This window comes from Palaemon carinicauda, chromosome 33 (genome assembly GCF_036898095.1).
Source record: "Palaemon carinicauda isolate YSFRI2023 chromosome 33, ASM3689809v2, whole genome shotgun sequence".
NCBI lineage: Eukaryota > Metazoa > Arthropoda > Malacostraca > Decapoda > Palaemonidae > Palaemon > Palaemon carinicauda.
Window position 1 is genome coordinate 20,039,595 of NC_090757.1, and position 16,771 is coordinate 20,056,365.

Genomic DNA, 16,771 nt, shown 5'->3' on the forward strand with positions numbered 1-16,771 from the left:
TCCCTGTTGTAGCCCATAGCCTAATAGCATCCTGCTTTTCCAACTAGGGTTGTAGCTTTGCTACTACTAATAATAATCTTGAATGAGGACAATCTGAAAACTGCTGTAGTTAGTGAAATGAGCTACTGAGATCACTCAAAGCTTTATAAAGGAAAGAACAGAAAACTTGAGGCCTCTTTATGAACCATCTCTCTACTTACGGAAAGAAAGGGAACATTATTCATGGCATAATATACAACTCCACTCTTCCAGCAAAAAAAAATTGGACCGCTAAAGCATATCTTCCTCATAGTCAAGCTCAGATCAAGGAAACTGACGGAAAGTTGTGGAACTGAACGTTATATATAATCCACTAACAAAATCATGGAAGACTTGCCAACTTCAAAAAACATCCCAGTATAATCAAACTGATCATGGCATACTTAAAAGTACAGTGGAACCTCAAAGGTCAAAATTAATTAACACCAGAAGGCAAGTTAAACTCCAATTTGGTCTAACACAGATACAATATTTCTCATAAGAATTAAGTAAATTGGATTTATCTGTTTTATGCCAAAAACCTCCATAATTATCAAGCACCTTTATGCATAGTTTACAGTACTTAGATGATTAAAATCTTTAAATAATTATCAATTAATTACATAATAAGGAAGGTAAATAGAAGGAAAGGTATTAATGTTTTGAAGTAATCATTTACCTTTTAAATTCTATCCTGGATATCACCATTTTACTTCAGTGTCCCTAACCTTCATAGGCCAAGTGATACACTTATAAATACAAAAAAAAAAAAAAAAAAAAAAAAAAAAAAAATTTACAGAACATGCAAAAATTTTACTGATGTTTTGCAGATGTGCCTCAAGAGAGTTAGGTGAAAACAGTAATTACCTTTGTTATTTATTTCAACAGTATAAGCAAATATACTTGTACAGGTTCCAATAGGTTGTGTTTGTTGTTCCATCACCAATTTGTTCCATACTGAAATGGATTACTGTAACCGCAAATGTTTCCCTGTATTTCAAACTGTACTAAGCCTGTCTCCTGTGGAGCTATAGTCCATTTTTTTTAACGATGCATATTTGCACCGACTCGCAGCGGTGCCCTTTTAGCTCGGAAAAGTTTCCGGATCGCTGATTGGTTGGACGAGATAATTCCAACCAATCAGCGATCACGAAACTTTTCCGAGCTAAAAGGGCACCGCTGCGAGTCGGTGCAAATATGCATCGCTAAAAAAAATGGACTATAGTTATTCACAATTTCAAGGAATATCAATAACTTCAAGAAAATATATCACAGATGCATCCACAACTTTCATGAGAAAATGAACCCTTGTGCATCATCATCAGGATGAGTAGGAAAGGTAAAAGAATAAGCATATACATTATTCTTTATCTCGAGTCAATAACAAGAAAGGAAGAATAAAAAACAGTAGCTGAAACATACCTAATATGTCATCACCCCAGATTCATATATTCATATATTTGGGACATATGGCCCAGAGCTGCATAAGGGATGTCATTCAGTACCCAGACTCAAGTGAAGGAAAACCCTAAAGTTGCACTCCAAAGTATAAGTTAGAAGAGATTAGACAGCAAGCTGGAAGATAGAAAGCAGTAACACATGTACAGTATAAGGCGAAAAAGGGAGAGAACCTTGCCTCCAAAGGGACACTGCTAAAACCCAAAAGTATGTAGCACTACAGAGTACCACATAAAGTTGCATAGTCGTTAAAGATTCAGGCCATGTGTCTAAGCACTGGAGCCAGAAGGTGATTCAGCAGTGTTGTGCAAATGGGGGAAAATTCTGCCATTGAACCAAGAAATACAAATTAAGAAGCTGAGTAGCAAGAGGCAAGAAAGATATCTGGAATCTAGAGCATAGTAGTCACACACTTCAATATCCCTAAAAAATTAATCTGATGATCAGAAGTGACATAAAATTAATTGCACATCCATAATCATGTCTGATTGTGCTCAAGTATTACATCCATTTCCAAATTCAATTAATAAGTGAGTTTGATTCATTCCGGAAGCGAGCTCGCAACCTAAAATGGTTGTTCTACAACAATTTTTAAAATAAGAACTAAAGGAAATTCACTTGATGCATTCCAAAAGTCCTTAATTACACATCACTCATCTTGAAAAATATTTCTTTAATGGTAACTATTGAACAATTTATAACATCTACCATCAAAAATGAACAAAAATTATATTTCAAAATGAAAATAGAAATAATTGACAAATAAGCCTGCACTTTACCTTTGATTTGTGACTTGTATGGAGATGAGAGAGAAGCAGGGGGTGGGAATTGCTTGGAAGGACAATCTCCTTCCATGAGCAGTTGCGTAAAAATATCGGGAGTTCTCCCTCTTGAATGATGTTCACTATCACTAAGTGAATCACTTAATTTATGCTTTATGGACATTTGGTCATAAATTTTAACAAAGAACCTACCTAGAAACGACTACATAAGCCTCTCTTTAAAATGGGATGAAAATAAGGTAAAAGTCACTTGAACACTGTGTGGATATGGGCACCTTGACTCATTTTTTGCTAGTCTCCCTTAGTTCTTATCCACAAATAATGCCACTACTGCACAAAATTCTGCTTCGCAAACTAATACAATGCTCGTAAACCAATTAGAATCTACAGTGATACCTCGGTACTCGACCATAATCCGTTCGAGATCCGTGTTCGACCTCCGATTTGTTCGAGTACCGAATTTTTTTTCCCCATAAGAAATAATGGTATATATTCTATTCCGTTCCCAAGCACTCGAACAGGCCCAAAATATTAATAAAACGTGTACCTAAACAACAATAATTATCTAAATGTGTATGAAATTGGTCAGAAAATCCTATAAAACAATTTTAAACCATTTACTGTACTAAAATAAAACAATTTTAAACCATTTTCTGTACTGTAGTGAACATACCTTTGAGCAGCGGTTCGATGGCATACAGGGATGGATGTGGAGAGGATGGAAGGGGGAGGTTACTGCTTGGAAGGAGAGTCCCCTTCCATGATGTGGCGGGGTAGTTCTCCTTCAGGAGTTATTTCTCTCTCCAATGAAAGGGTGGGCAGATCTATTTCAGGGGTTTCTTCTCTTCTTTGTCTCTTCTTTGGAGGAGAAACAGGCTTTGATGTAGCAGCTTTCTTTTCTTTTGTGAAAAACTGGTCTATTGTTAATTGTTTCTTCCTCCTCTGCAGTATTTTTCGAAAATGATACATGACACTATCATTAAACATATGCACTGCCCGGTTTGCTACTGCAATTTCTGGGTGGTATTTTTCAGCAAAAGCCTGCACATCTGCCCACTTGGAACAAATTTCATTGATGAGAGAACTTGGAACATCCTCCCTTACCTCATCCTCTTCTGAAGATTCCTGCTCCACAATCAGATCCTGCTGCTGTTGTTGTTGCAGGTGCAACAATTCCTCCACAGTCAACTCGGTAGAATGGCTTTCTACAAGCTCATCAATATCATCCTTGTCGACCTCAAGCCCCAAACTCCTGCCCATGACAACAATTTCCTCAACGACATCAGTGTCATCAGAAATTACAGGGGTAGCAGTGCTTGGACCCGCCTCTGGTTGGAAACCTTCAAACTCCCTCTCTGTGACACATGATGGCCACAGCTTACGCCAGGCAGAGTTCAATGTCCTATAGGTCACACCTCGCCAAGCTTGGTCAATCATGTTAACAGAGTTGAGGATGCTGAAGTGTTCCTTCCAGAATTCCTTTAGGGTCAACTTCGTGTCACTGGTCACTTCAAAACACTTTCTGAAAAGGGCCTTGGTATAGAGTTTTTTGAAGTTTGAAATGACCTGTTGGTCCATGGGCTGGAGTATGGGAGTAGTATTGGGGGGCAAGAATTTGATTTTGATAAAGCTGTATTCTTCTTTCAAGTCATCCTCGAGACCTGGAGGATGTGCAGGAGCATTGTCCATAACCAGAAGACATTTCATTGGCAAGCTCTTTTCAATGAGGTAAGCCTTAACCTGGGGGGCAAACACTTCGTTTATCCACTCAGTAAAGAATTGTCTTGTGACCCAAGATTTAGTGTTCGAGCGCCACATAACTGGTAGTGCACTTTTACAAATATTATTTCGTTTGAACACCCGGGGGTTGTCCGAGTGGTACACTAACAAGGGTTTGATCTTGCAATCGCCACTTGCATTTGCACACAGCAACAATGTTAGCCTATCTTTCATTGGCTTGTGACCTGGCATCTTCGTCTCGTCCTTGGTAATGTACGTATTGGCTGGCATTTTCTTCCAAAATAACCCAGTCTCATCACAATTAAAGACTTGTTGTGCGATCAAATTTTGTTCATTTATGTACCGATCGAATTCCCCCACGTATTTATCGGCTGCAATTTGATCCGAACTAGCTGCCTCCCCATGCCTAGTAACACGATGAATACCTGTTCTATTACGAAACTTTTCAAACCAACCCCTGCTCGCTTTAAATGTAAATAAATCACTTTCACTGGTACTCGGACTTTTCTTCACTAATTCTTCATAGATATGCAACGCTTTTTCACAAATGAACGCTTCACTAACACTTTCCCCGGCCAACTGTTTTTCTTTAATAAATATTAAAAGCAACTTTTCCATCTCCTCAATCACTTGTGGCCTTTGCTTAGTTACCGCCGTAACTCCCGTTGCAACATTCGCCTTCTTAATCATTTCTTTATGCTTTAAAAACGTAGAAATGGTCGACTTCGCCATTCCGTATTCTACCGCTAAATCGGACACTCGTACACCATTCTCATATTTCGCTATAATTTCCTTCTTCAACTCGATCGTTGTTCGCACTGTTTTCCTCTTCTCCTTCCCCTTAACACTCATTACTTTCTTGGGACTCATTATGAAAGCTAAAAAAGCAATTAAAAGCACTGAAAATCACTAAATCACAACGAATGCTGATCGCGCGTTGTCTGAGTGACGCTCTCGAGAGAACTGATGCTTCCCGAACAAGCGAGAGTGGCCGAGATGGCGCGATCATCACAAAGCCCATGCGGTCGTCACGTGTTCGGCTGGTCGAGTACCGAATTTTTGGTCGAGCACCGCAGCAAAAATTTCTCGAAAATTTTGGTCGAACTCCGAATTGTTCGAGTATAGAGTCGTTCGACTACCGAGGTATCACTGTATATGCTTCTATACTAATTTGCTCATATTCAAAGCCACTGTACTAGTAAATCCAGGTACAGTACTACTGTACTGTATCTCAACAGCACAACCTTATCAAACAAAACGGAATACAGATAAGGAATGGAATACCACAACCCTATCCTTCACTTAAAATTATTCACATAAGAAAATTTATTATAGAGAGCTAAGCACTGCTTAAGATGAACGCCAAGATAAGCAGAATCACTCTATGTATACTGCACATTCTACCTTTGGCAGCAATATTATAACTACATACAGTAGTTATTTCTGACTAATATCTTTCTACAGAATCTTTTTTCACAACTAGCATTGTCAAGAGACAATATCATAAAAACATATTTCAAAACTATGAATGTACTGGTCAGACCTTAACATTCCCAGGAATGTTGAAAATTAGCAAATAATTTCCGTTAAGCTTAACGGCACTTCAAGACATCATATTTCCTTACATAATTGGAATTAATTTAGTTTTCATACTTATACAACACTAAATCCAGGCAAGCATTTGCAGTTATATAACACCATATACAGAACAGAACCTTGATAGAAAAGACAAGTCATTATTATACAAGTTCCATTATTGAACACCATCAGTCTCAACTTACTCTCTCGTTACAAAACAGAGTATGCTGTGCTCTATGTACTTGGTCTTATATAACTCAATGCTTTTAAAGCACTTTGTCTTATATAACTCAATGTTTTCATGCTTTTTTTATTTAAGATAAAGTACATTTACTATAAGAAAAAAATTAATGAAACCTGACTGCAAGGACAAAAGCATCAAGTAATATAAGACCACATACAGCCTAACATACTCAGTTATATAACAGGGGAGAGTTATCATGTAAGTGAATTGTGAAGTCTTTTTGTAATACAGTACTGTAATCGTCTTTTTTCTTCTCTCTCAATTTTAGTAATGCATTTGGTGTTATATATTCTAATTGTAAATAATTACCCAACTGACAATATTACTTGCTGCAGCCCATCCTATGAACAATCAATTATGCGAATGTCAACTCCACCAATGTTAAGGGCTGACTGTACCTTTAAAAACATGACCAAAACTACTGTACAGTATTATATTAAAACTGTTTCTATCTATAGTAAAATTAAGTCTTCCCAAAAAACAGGAAGTGGCCAAAAATTAAATGGTAAAAAAATCACAAAATTCACATTAGTCACATAAAAAAAAATATTAATCTTTCTGACCTTACAAACAGTTCCTATCAATATAATTACAGAAAATCAAAGGTTTCCATTAAACCACAGTTTTAATAAACACTGTAAACTGTAAAAAAAAAAAACCTAGCTGTCAGCAATTTTTTCTGGAGGTGTTGTAGGCAGATTAGTCTTCCAAGCGAGGTATGTATTCCATAGTAATGCAAATATTTGAACAACTAGTACCTGATGATGCAGAGGTGTGAAGGAGAAATTGCAAATCTGAACGGCTGGCCAAACCTGCAACAAGTAAATACATCAACACAGGTATAACTATAAATAAAAACACTCACCAGCACTACAGTATGTATTTAATTTTCATAGGAAGTTGAGAGAGAGTCATACTTACTTTCTTAGAAGTATTCTTGATCTGCTCAATGCTAGTGTTATACCTTCTCAATACTATGCCTCAGATTACTCATATTAAATAAAATGTATACATATCCCACTATAACATGATTATAATTATATATGACTCTTGCCTTGGTTGGTAAAACATAAAATATTCTATTGCTGTTGTCTAATGTTTCAAAGTACAGTACTGAACAAATAAAATCCAGATAACCCAGACTCATAGTGGGAGACTTTAAACAAACAGAACAGTTGACTGAATTCCCGTATATGCTATATCACTCCAGTCTAAATTCATAATAAGTGTTAAGTAACTACACATTATTGATGCATTATCAAATATACTAAAACTACTCATGAATACAAAATGTAACATTTCTAGGTTTTCCATAAAATATCACAAATTTTTAGCATGTTTGATTTTCCAGAGCTATACAACTCAAAATATCTCAATTTAAGAGACCACTTTGGTGCAAAGCTAGTGGCAATTCAAAGTTCCCAGACAAACTCACCATTAGAGATGCCTCACTTTTACTTCAGTAAAAGGACTTAGAGGGGTGGCTGAAGAGATATTCCCTTATAGGGACTTGGGTTTGTATAGCAAGAAAAAATACAAAGATTATTAATTTCTTTTTTCTGACGTGGTGACAAACTCTCATCCTTTCAATATACATACCCATTGGAGGAAGGTAGTCCCTTGTGAACCATACTGAAAAGTTCTTTCCTTTTCTTGGGTAATGTCTTCATCCTGGTCCTAATAAAGAGTAAAGTTGATAACCTAAAGCACTTCTCAATCAGACACGTGTGATGATACCGTTATTAGGTTTGGAACCAAGGTTTGCTTGACAAGTGACACTCCAAAATCAAACCATTGTTCTCTAGCCTTGGGTAGTTCCACAGCCTCTGCACCATGGTCTTCCGCTGTCTTGGGTTAGAGTTCTCTTGCTTGAGGGTACACTAAAGCACACTATTCTATCTATTTCCCTTCCTCTTGTTTTGTTAAAGTTTTTATAGTTTATATAGGAAATATTTATTTTAATGTTGTTGCTGTTCTTAAAATATTTTATTTTTCCTTGTTTCCTTTCCTCACTGAGCTATCTTCCCTGTTGAAGCCCCTGGCCTTATAGCATCCTGCTTTTCCAACTAGAGTTGTAGCTTAGCAAGTAATAATAATAATAATAAAAATGAAAGCAAGGGAGGTTATTTTTCTTTCCCATAGGAGGAGCATAGTGTCAAATTTATATGCCTCAAATATAAAGGAAAATATGTTTGGCACATATGAGCAACGGATTTGAGTAAATCAGATCCATCCTCCCCTCTGAAACAAGAGGATGTAGGGGGTAGCTTCTTTTACTTAAGTATTCTAGATAGGAACCTACTGTATGTGCATAGCTTACCTACATCCAAAATCCAGGCTAGCAACAGCGTGACTGCTCCACTTCGAGGGAGGGGAAGTCTAACAAGTAACAGCCTGACTGCTGCACTCCAAAGGAGAGAGAATAAAGAATAAAAGAAGAGCCAATCATTCCATCTTTCAATATAGTCTTAAATCCCAATATTACCTCAGATAAGATATTTGCTTGTTGGGAGGGAGAGCTTGGAGAACTCTACACAGCTTGAACAGCCACCACAGGTCCAATGAAGGTGTTCAAGAATTTATAAATAACTTCCCTCAGATAAAAGTTATGCAAGGGTAGTTTGTCATTTCCAGACACAAGCAATCAACACCTCATAATCCAACAGGCTTTTCCGAAGTAGAGTTAACTAGTGATGCTTCTAAATCAAGGAATATACTTTCCTTCATCTCCTTCCTAGTCCTGCCAATGCTAAAGAAGCCTTTGTTGCTCAGACCGGAAATATCTAGGCCTTTTCAGATGGCGCTGCAGCAACCTAACAGAACAGATTACCATCTCATCTTGATCATTACTGTACTAGGAAAATCTTGGAGCGATTAAATAAAGAATGACTTGAACCTTGGGTCGGGAAATATAAGGTTATGGGCTTTCATTCATAATTCTAGAACAAATATAAACTGCATCAATTTCCACCTCTTAAGAGTGAAAGATTTAAGTAACAAATTACATGAAGCTCTCATCACACTCCAGGGGCCCGAGTTTTCTTGGTGGATAAGACTATTCAAAACTCCTCACCACAAACATGGATAACTCCCTTCAGCCTCAAGACTTTACTCACGGTTAATATGTTGCCTTTCACAGAGGAGCTTCTTTCATTGTAGGTATCCCTGGAAATCCACAACATGCTGAATAATATACCCCTTCTACGAGACAAATCACAGCAGATGGCCCCCTAACCCTGACAACCAACTGCTGAGGACTTTCAAAGTTATCCATACATTTAAGTATCCAAGGAGAATTTGCCACTGCTAAGCAAGTTGTTCCTGTGAACAAAAGAACTAATGAGCTGCCTTGTCTGTCAGTATAACCACAAACTTCATCCTCCGGCTACCTGTGAGCTCATAACAAATGGCGAGAAAACGGTCTCAATCTGAAAAAAAGGGATCAACAGATTGCCAGGATACATCAAAGACCTACCCCATGTGAGTGGGCCAAAGACAAGATTAAGGTGAACACAAGGATGAACATCCAGGCTAAAGTGCTCTATCTAAAGTAGTCTTGAATTGATACACAACTCCGTCAAGAAAGCAGCGAAGGAACTTTCAATAAAATGTTGTACAGGTCCTTGAAACCATGCAGCCTTGAGATCCACCAAAAACATGAAGTCATCCTCTCTTGGAAGATATCACTCTCTGGCAACCTCCCTCAATCCACAATCTTCAGATTTCAATTCAAAATCTATTAGCTGATAGCTTCACACCAAAATTACCTATTTAATAGGATGAGGATTTGCTACATTGTCAGAGCAAAAAGCAATTTGCCTCCTGTAACATAAGTGTGTATACTGAGAATATCAATCTCTAAAAGAACAAAATCTATTTTTCTAAAATCAACCTAACAGCTGGCAAATACTTATCCTATGTGGTCAGCACTAAAACAGACATACTTCAGATGATGAAAACACCTCTACCAATCTAGGCATTCACCTGGGACCTCAGTGACTTGGGTGATAGTTAAATCATCCCCCTGTGTTGTTCCCAACTATCACTAGAAGTGAGGGCTTGTGGAGTTAAGAGTGTGTCCAAGTAATTACTGTATTTAGTAGGGAAAGCTTTACGATGTAGAAGCCAATTTAAAATAGGAAGCCAGGATGGTAAACTTCTGAAATTTACAAATAGGACATCAAAAGCTCTTAATAATGATAAGTGGTCAAGATACTGGACAGGGTTCTTTCAAATAAGATTATAAGATGTTCATGTCAGGAGATCATAAGGTTCACCAATCAATAATGCGTAAAAGCCAGTAATCCACAAAAATAGGCTCTTAGATTGAAAATCATAAGCTATGTGGAGAGTAAATAATAAAAATTGTCTTCCCTTTCATGGACAGTTAAATCAGAAGTATAAAATGACTAGCCTATCCAGGAAGGGGATGCCATGCAATCCCTTACAAATGGGGATCATAAAAGAAACATGGTTTCTCACATATGGAAAATCCAGCTGTCTAAGTTTGGTATATCGATGACTCCTTTGTTAGACCCAGTAGTGACTGGTAAGTCGAGAATCTGCAACAGATGTTTCAACATTGCATCCGCTTGAACTCTGCACTCAAGATGGACCCTTCTTGGATGGGCTTGTCACCACAGCAGCAGACGGCTTCTAACGCTGTTTATACAAAACTAACAAACTTGAGAATGTGCCTGAAAGCTGACAGGGAATACTTCGCCAGATATGAGATCTGCATAATTAGGGCACCCATCCAACAGGCTACTTATCACGGTTATACATGGAAAAGCACTCCAACAAAGCTAAAGAAGGTCTCCCATAAATAATGGATATTTTAATAGACATCAAGAGAGAAGTTAGAAAGGCACTTGATAAATACAACCATACCGAAACAGAAACTAAGAGTGATGAAATCACACACTATTACAATTACTGCACATTTGCCATCTCGAGGACAAGAAATCTGCCAGGAACATTATCAGCGAGACTGTGAAAGTCATGAACCCTGACCTTTGAATTTGTAATTCATCATCAAATACCAAGGACTAGACATTTTATAAAAAAAAAAATAAACCCTGCAACACCAGAGCAAGACCTCCCGAAGAATAAAAACTTTGTCGACCAGTACATATGACCAGTCCAAGAATGTCTAGTTATCTACATGGTAACAACAGCTGTGAGTCTTTCAGAAAGGCTGTCCTGTCATGTCCTGCAGACCACTATAAAAAATGACATCTTGCAAATCCATGGCTATTAAGTCTCTCGCCAGCACTTTATTGATAACATCATAACTTTATGATGATTGGCAATATAGTACCTCTGATAGCCGGCCCCTCAGTTTTTTGGATGTAGTCTCTCTATTTGAAAAAGAAACCCTCATTGAGTATAACACAAAAAGAGATTTCGGGGCTGGGGACAAGGTTGGTGGCTGGGAAAAGGGTTGGCAGCTGGGGGCAGCATTGGCAGCTGGGGGCAGCGTTGGCAGCTGGAGGCAGGGTAGGGGGCTTAGGGCAGGATCGATACTCGGTTAGGGGACCAGTAGTGTGATGCCGACCTTCCCCAAAAAGAGCCCTACTGAACTACTACGATGGCCTTCTTAGACTTCTTTGGCTTCTTTTTATGAGTAGAATTGTCGTAATCAGAAAAGGAAGAGGAGGAAAGCTTCACAACACTGTATCCTTACCCTCAATCACCTATGAGTTAGTGATTTATCCAAAGGGACTGATCACCTGGTACCAACACAAACAGTGGTAACTGTTGCTCTGGTCTCACCTTACTGACCGACTCTAACATGACCGGTCAATTAGAACACTCCATAACCCTAGAAGGTGAACAGTGATAGCTGTTACCATAAGCTCACAATTGCTAACACCCAAGCTCACAATTGCTAACCCCCAAGCTCGCAATCGCTAATCCCCCGGCTCACAATTGCTAATCCCCTAGCTCACAATCACTAACCAACCCAACAAGCACTGGTTGGTGTATGAGTTCCTTCACTTACACTCCATAACAGAGCAAGGAGTAGTGTAAATGATAGTGTAAATGATACCCATATCATGAAAGATACCCGTATTGACATACTGTACTGTGCTTGAGACCAGTCCTGTTAGGACCATTTCACCTGCAACTGGTGAAACAGAGGAGACTGGTCACTAATTGACCCAAAAGGTACAATCTGATGTGTGAGCTTGGTACTGGCACTAGGTAGTACAGCACAGTGAATGATAAGTGTTATCAGCCTTCCTTACAGTACTAGAGATCGGTAAGAGTAGGAATATTCATCCGGAACTCATAAAACAGCAGTGGCTGTAACACCATGCTCATGATCACTAATCAATCCTAAAGGTACCGGTCAGCAGGCAAGTTCCATACAGTACAGAGCATGCACTAAGGTAATGGAAAATCCTTCATATCGCAATAGGAATTAGAAAGATGGGCACATACACTCTTGTCCTCCCCTGGGCTACGGCGGTGATGTTTCGTCCGAGTGGAACATCTAACCTGTTCCCAGTGGAACAGCTGTGGAACATCTGTAAGTGTAACACTAACTCAGACTTGCTTGACTGACCCCTAAGAAACTGGTTTCTGGGCGAGTATCGTCACTCCCTCACAAAGGAGGAGAGGAAATGCCAAAGGCCCGAGGAACTTGTAGCGAAAAGCCTTCCCACAAGACTTTCTTATTTGACACTGTGTTTTCAAGGATGAAATATGCGACAAAAGGAATAGAAGAGAAAGAAAAAAATTGATAGAGGAAGAAGAGAAAGGGTGAATTCTCCTCCCCTTTGCTAACTATTTTCCTTCACAGAGGAGTAGTGACTGTATTTCCTCTAAGGAGGAAGCTACAGGAGCTTTTCCTGTCGCAACACAAATCACTACACGGGTTTTGTCACATGAGGAGCACTAGGAACACTCAATGACACAGCAATACAAGGATCAACATCCGGGGAACTCTCTCAGTGCCAAGTGAACCAGCCAGAAGAAAATTTTTCATGCAGGTAGGACAGAAATACTACCATGAAGCCACGAGTTCATTGTCTTTTTAATCACTCACTTTTTTCTATCCATACTAACTTGAAACCTTTAATACGAGTATAATTCAGGGAAGCTGGAAGTAGTATTGTAGTAAGCTGTTGGATGGTGGGTAAGAGACTTATCCGACACCCACCAAGTAGTGTAATCTTCACTTTGACCTTAACCAAGGACTTGCGGAGTTGTTGAGGCAGGCAGTGTAACTTAAAGGTCCCAAGTTTGTATGGTTAGGAAAAATACAACTTGATTAAAAAATTTGATTTATTCCTACACATACAATAATACAAACTTTTGACCTTTAATAGGGACACATTCTAAAACCAATCTGGCTGGTCTAATGTACTTTGGTCTCAGAGAAGAGTCAAAGTTATGACTCTCCTCAAAGTCCTGATACCTGAGTATGAAGAAGCCTCAGGTTAGGTCCCTACCAGGAGACTGGTAGGCAGTCACGAAAGAACCTACATCCGTAATATCACATCTGAATGTAGAATGGAATCTGGGTTTACTGAAGTAGTACCTTGGTTTACTAGATATAGAGTAGTACCTAGGTTTACAAGTTTAATTCATTCTGGGAGCGAGCACGTAATCTAAAATGATCGTATTCTAAAACAATTTTTTCCATAAGAAATGAAGTAAAGTCACTTGATGCATTCTATATTTCCAAATATACACATATACAGTATACTAATTTCTAAAGATTTCGTAACGGTAATTACTGAACAACCTATAATGAATAAAATTTGAAAAATAATTTGTATTTTTCCTAACTATACAAACCTGAGTATTTTTCAGCTTAGTTGGAACTCAGCTGTATCTCAAACTCCTCACTGGGCATAGAAACAACTGATCTGGGTCATTGGTTATGGAATGGAGACTCGCAAACTGAAAAGGGCCCAAATCTAGGGTCCAGTACCCCAAAGATAACAATAAACTCAGGCACGAAGCTGAGTGTCACATCCCCACATCCCCTTGAATGGGCGATGTCATACGAGAGGCCATGAAGTTCACTGACTTTCTTTGCCGAGGCTAAAGCGAGTAGGAACGTCGTCTTCAAAGTGAGGTTTCGCTCAGCAGCATGGCGTAATGGTTCGTAGGGATGTCCTTTTAAGGATCTCTAAACGCAAACCACTTTCCAAGGAGTAGGCCTGATCTCTAACTGAGGGCAAGTGATCTCATAACTTCATATGAGTAAAGAAAACTCCAACAAAGAGGAAATGTCAACTCCTTTCAGCTTAAAGGTGAGGCTCAAGGTTGAGCGATAGCCTTTTACCGCTGAGACTGAAAGAAGCTTTTCCTCCTGAAGGTATACAATGAACTCTGCTATTACTGGTATAGAGGCATCAAGAGGAGAGATATTCCTTCCACGGCACCAACCACAGAAGACTCTCCATTTTGCCCGGTAAACTGAGGCTGAGGATTTATGCAAGTAACCAGACAGTCTCAGTGCAACTTGTCATGAAAAGCCCTTCTGAGAGAGGAGACACTGGATAGTCTCCAAGCATGAAGTTAAAGCGCCAGCATGGTTTTGTGGAAGATGTTCGCGTGTGGTTTTTTGAGTAGATCTGGTCGTGGAGGACGCTCTCTCGGTAGATCAGGAGGTCTGGAAACCACTCTGCATGATGCCATAGCAGAGCTACAAGGGTCATCATTAAATCCTTGGATGCTCTGGTCTTATTGAGCAGTCTTCCCATCAGACAGACATACTAATTTCTAAAGATTTTGTAACAGTAATCACTGAACAACCTATAATGAATAAAATTTGAAAAATAATTTGTATTTTTCCTAACTATACAAACCTGAGTATTTTTCAGCTTAGTTGGAACTCAGCTGTATCTCAAACTCCTCACTGGGCATAGAAACAACTGATCTGGGTCATTGGTTATGGAATGGAGACTCGCAAACTGAAAAGGGCCCAAATCTAGGGTCCAGTACCCCAAAGATAACAATAAACTCAGGCACGAAGCTGAGTGTCACATCCCCACATCCCCTTGAATGGGCGATGTCATACGAGAGGCCATGAAGTTCACTGACTTTCTTTGCCGAGGCTAAAGCGAGTAGGAACGTCGTCTTCAAAGTGAGGTTTCGCTCAGCAGCATGGCGTAATGGTTCGTAGGGATGTCCTTTTAAGGATCTCTAAACGCAAACCACTTTCCAAGGAGTAGGCCTGATCTCTAACTGAGGGCAAGTGATCTCATAACTTCATATGAGTAAAGAAAACTCCAACAAAGAGGAAATGTCAACTCCTTTCAGCTTAAAGGTGAGGCTCAAGGTTGAGCGATAGCCTTTTACCGCTGAGACTGAAAGAAGCTTTTCCTCCTGAAGGTATACAATGAACTCTGCTATTACTGGTATAGAGGCAACGAGAGGAGATATATTCCTTCCACGGCACCAACCACAGAAGACTCTCCATTTTGCCCGGTAAACTGAGGCTGAGGATTTATGCAAGTAACCAGACAGTCTCAGTGCAACTTGTCATGAAAAGCCCTTCTGAGAGAGGAGACACTGGATAGTCTCCAAGCATGAAGTTAAAGCGCCAGCATGGTTTTGTGGAAGATGTTCGCGTGCGGTTTTTTGAGTAGATCTGGTCATGGAGGACGCTCTCTCGGTAGATCAGGAGGTCTGGAAACCACTCTGCATGATGCCATAGCGGAGCTACAAGGGTCATCATTAAATCCTTGGATGCTCTGGTCTTATTGAGCAGTCTTCCCATCAGACAGACATACTAATTTCTAAAGATTTTGTAACAGTAATCACTGTATCTCAAACTCCTCACTGGGCATAGAAACAACTGATCTGGGTCATTGGTTACGGAATGGAGACTCGCAAACTGAAAAGGGCCCAAATCTAGGGTCCAGTACCCCAAGATTTTAAGTGGTAACAATAACCTCAGGCACAAAGCTGAGTGTCACTTCCCCATATCCCCTTGAGTGGGCAATGTCATACGAGAGGCCATGAAGTTCACTGACTTTCTTTGCAGAGGCTAAAGCGAGTAGGAACGTCGTCTTCAAAGTGAGGTTTCGCTCAGCTGCATGGCGTAATGGTTCGTAGGGAGGTCCTTTTAAGGATCTCTAAACGCGAACCACTTTCCAAGGAGGAGGCCTGATCTCTAACTGAGGGCAAGTGATCTCATAACTTCATATGAGTAAAGAAAGCTCCAACAAAGAGGAAATGTCAACTCCTTTCAGCTTAAAGGTGAGGCTCAAGGCTGAGCGATAGCATTTCACCGCTGAGACTGAAAGAAGCTTTTCCTCCTGAAGGTATACAGTAGGGTCCCGAATTACACGTGTTCTAATTACGCGATTCCTCAATTACGCGATCGATAGTTTTTAAAAATTAATTTTCCTGTATCTGCGAGGAGCATTCTAAATCCGCGAGTCAAGCACCGCGAGTCAAGCATCGCGAAGCGTAGGAAATCTATTGTTTTCTTAATTGTATTGGGGGGGGTGATGGTTCCCCGATGTCTGAGAAGTGGGGGGGGGGGGAGAATGTGAGAGAAAGATTTCTGTTCAAACATTTTAAGACTAGTTTTGGATGAAAAATTTTAAGGTTTGCCCATCTGTTGTGTGAACTTGTCGCTAGGCTAGCCTAACTGTCCAACACCTATATGTATAATATTCCATATTTGTACTAATTAATTTCTATACTTACGTTGTGATTATGGTGAAAAATCCTTATTCATTAAACTTTAAATTAAAAACCATCAAAATAAAGACTATTTTATATCATGCTACTGCCAAACATGTCACCACAACCAAACCCATTACTTTGTTTAGTACGTTCCATCGCCGATCATAACGAACTCGCTAACCAATTTTAACATCTGTCTATAGGTTAACTTTTGCGGCAAAAGATATCTTACCAGGTACTATGTAATAATAATGTTATAATTAATGTTGTTTTATTTTTCCTTAGAAAATCA

General features: G+C 39.3%; 1 protein-coding gene across 3 annotated transcripts in view; it reads right to left on the bottom strand.

Moving 5' to 3' along the window:
- Mpv17 (Mitochondrial inner membrane protein MPV17) overlaps positions 1-16,771 on the bottom strand; it is a 509,363-nt gene that overhangs the window by 39,043 nt on the left and 453,549 nt on the right. For 2 of the 3 annotated variants that reach the window (XM_068356814.1, XM_068356813.1), the window contains exon 4: positions 5,157-6,632. In XM_068356814.1, coding sequence (XP_068212915.1) covers positions 6,480-6,632 — 153 coding nt within the window. In that variant the 3' untranslated portion in view covers positions 5,157-6,479. Of the gene's footprint in view, positions 1-5,156; positions 6,633-16,771 lie in introns of those variants that run through there. The other variant, XM_068356816.1, reaches the window with a different exon arrangement.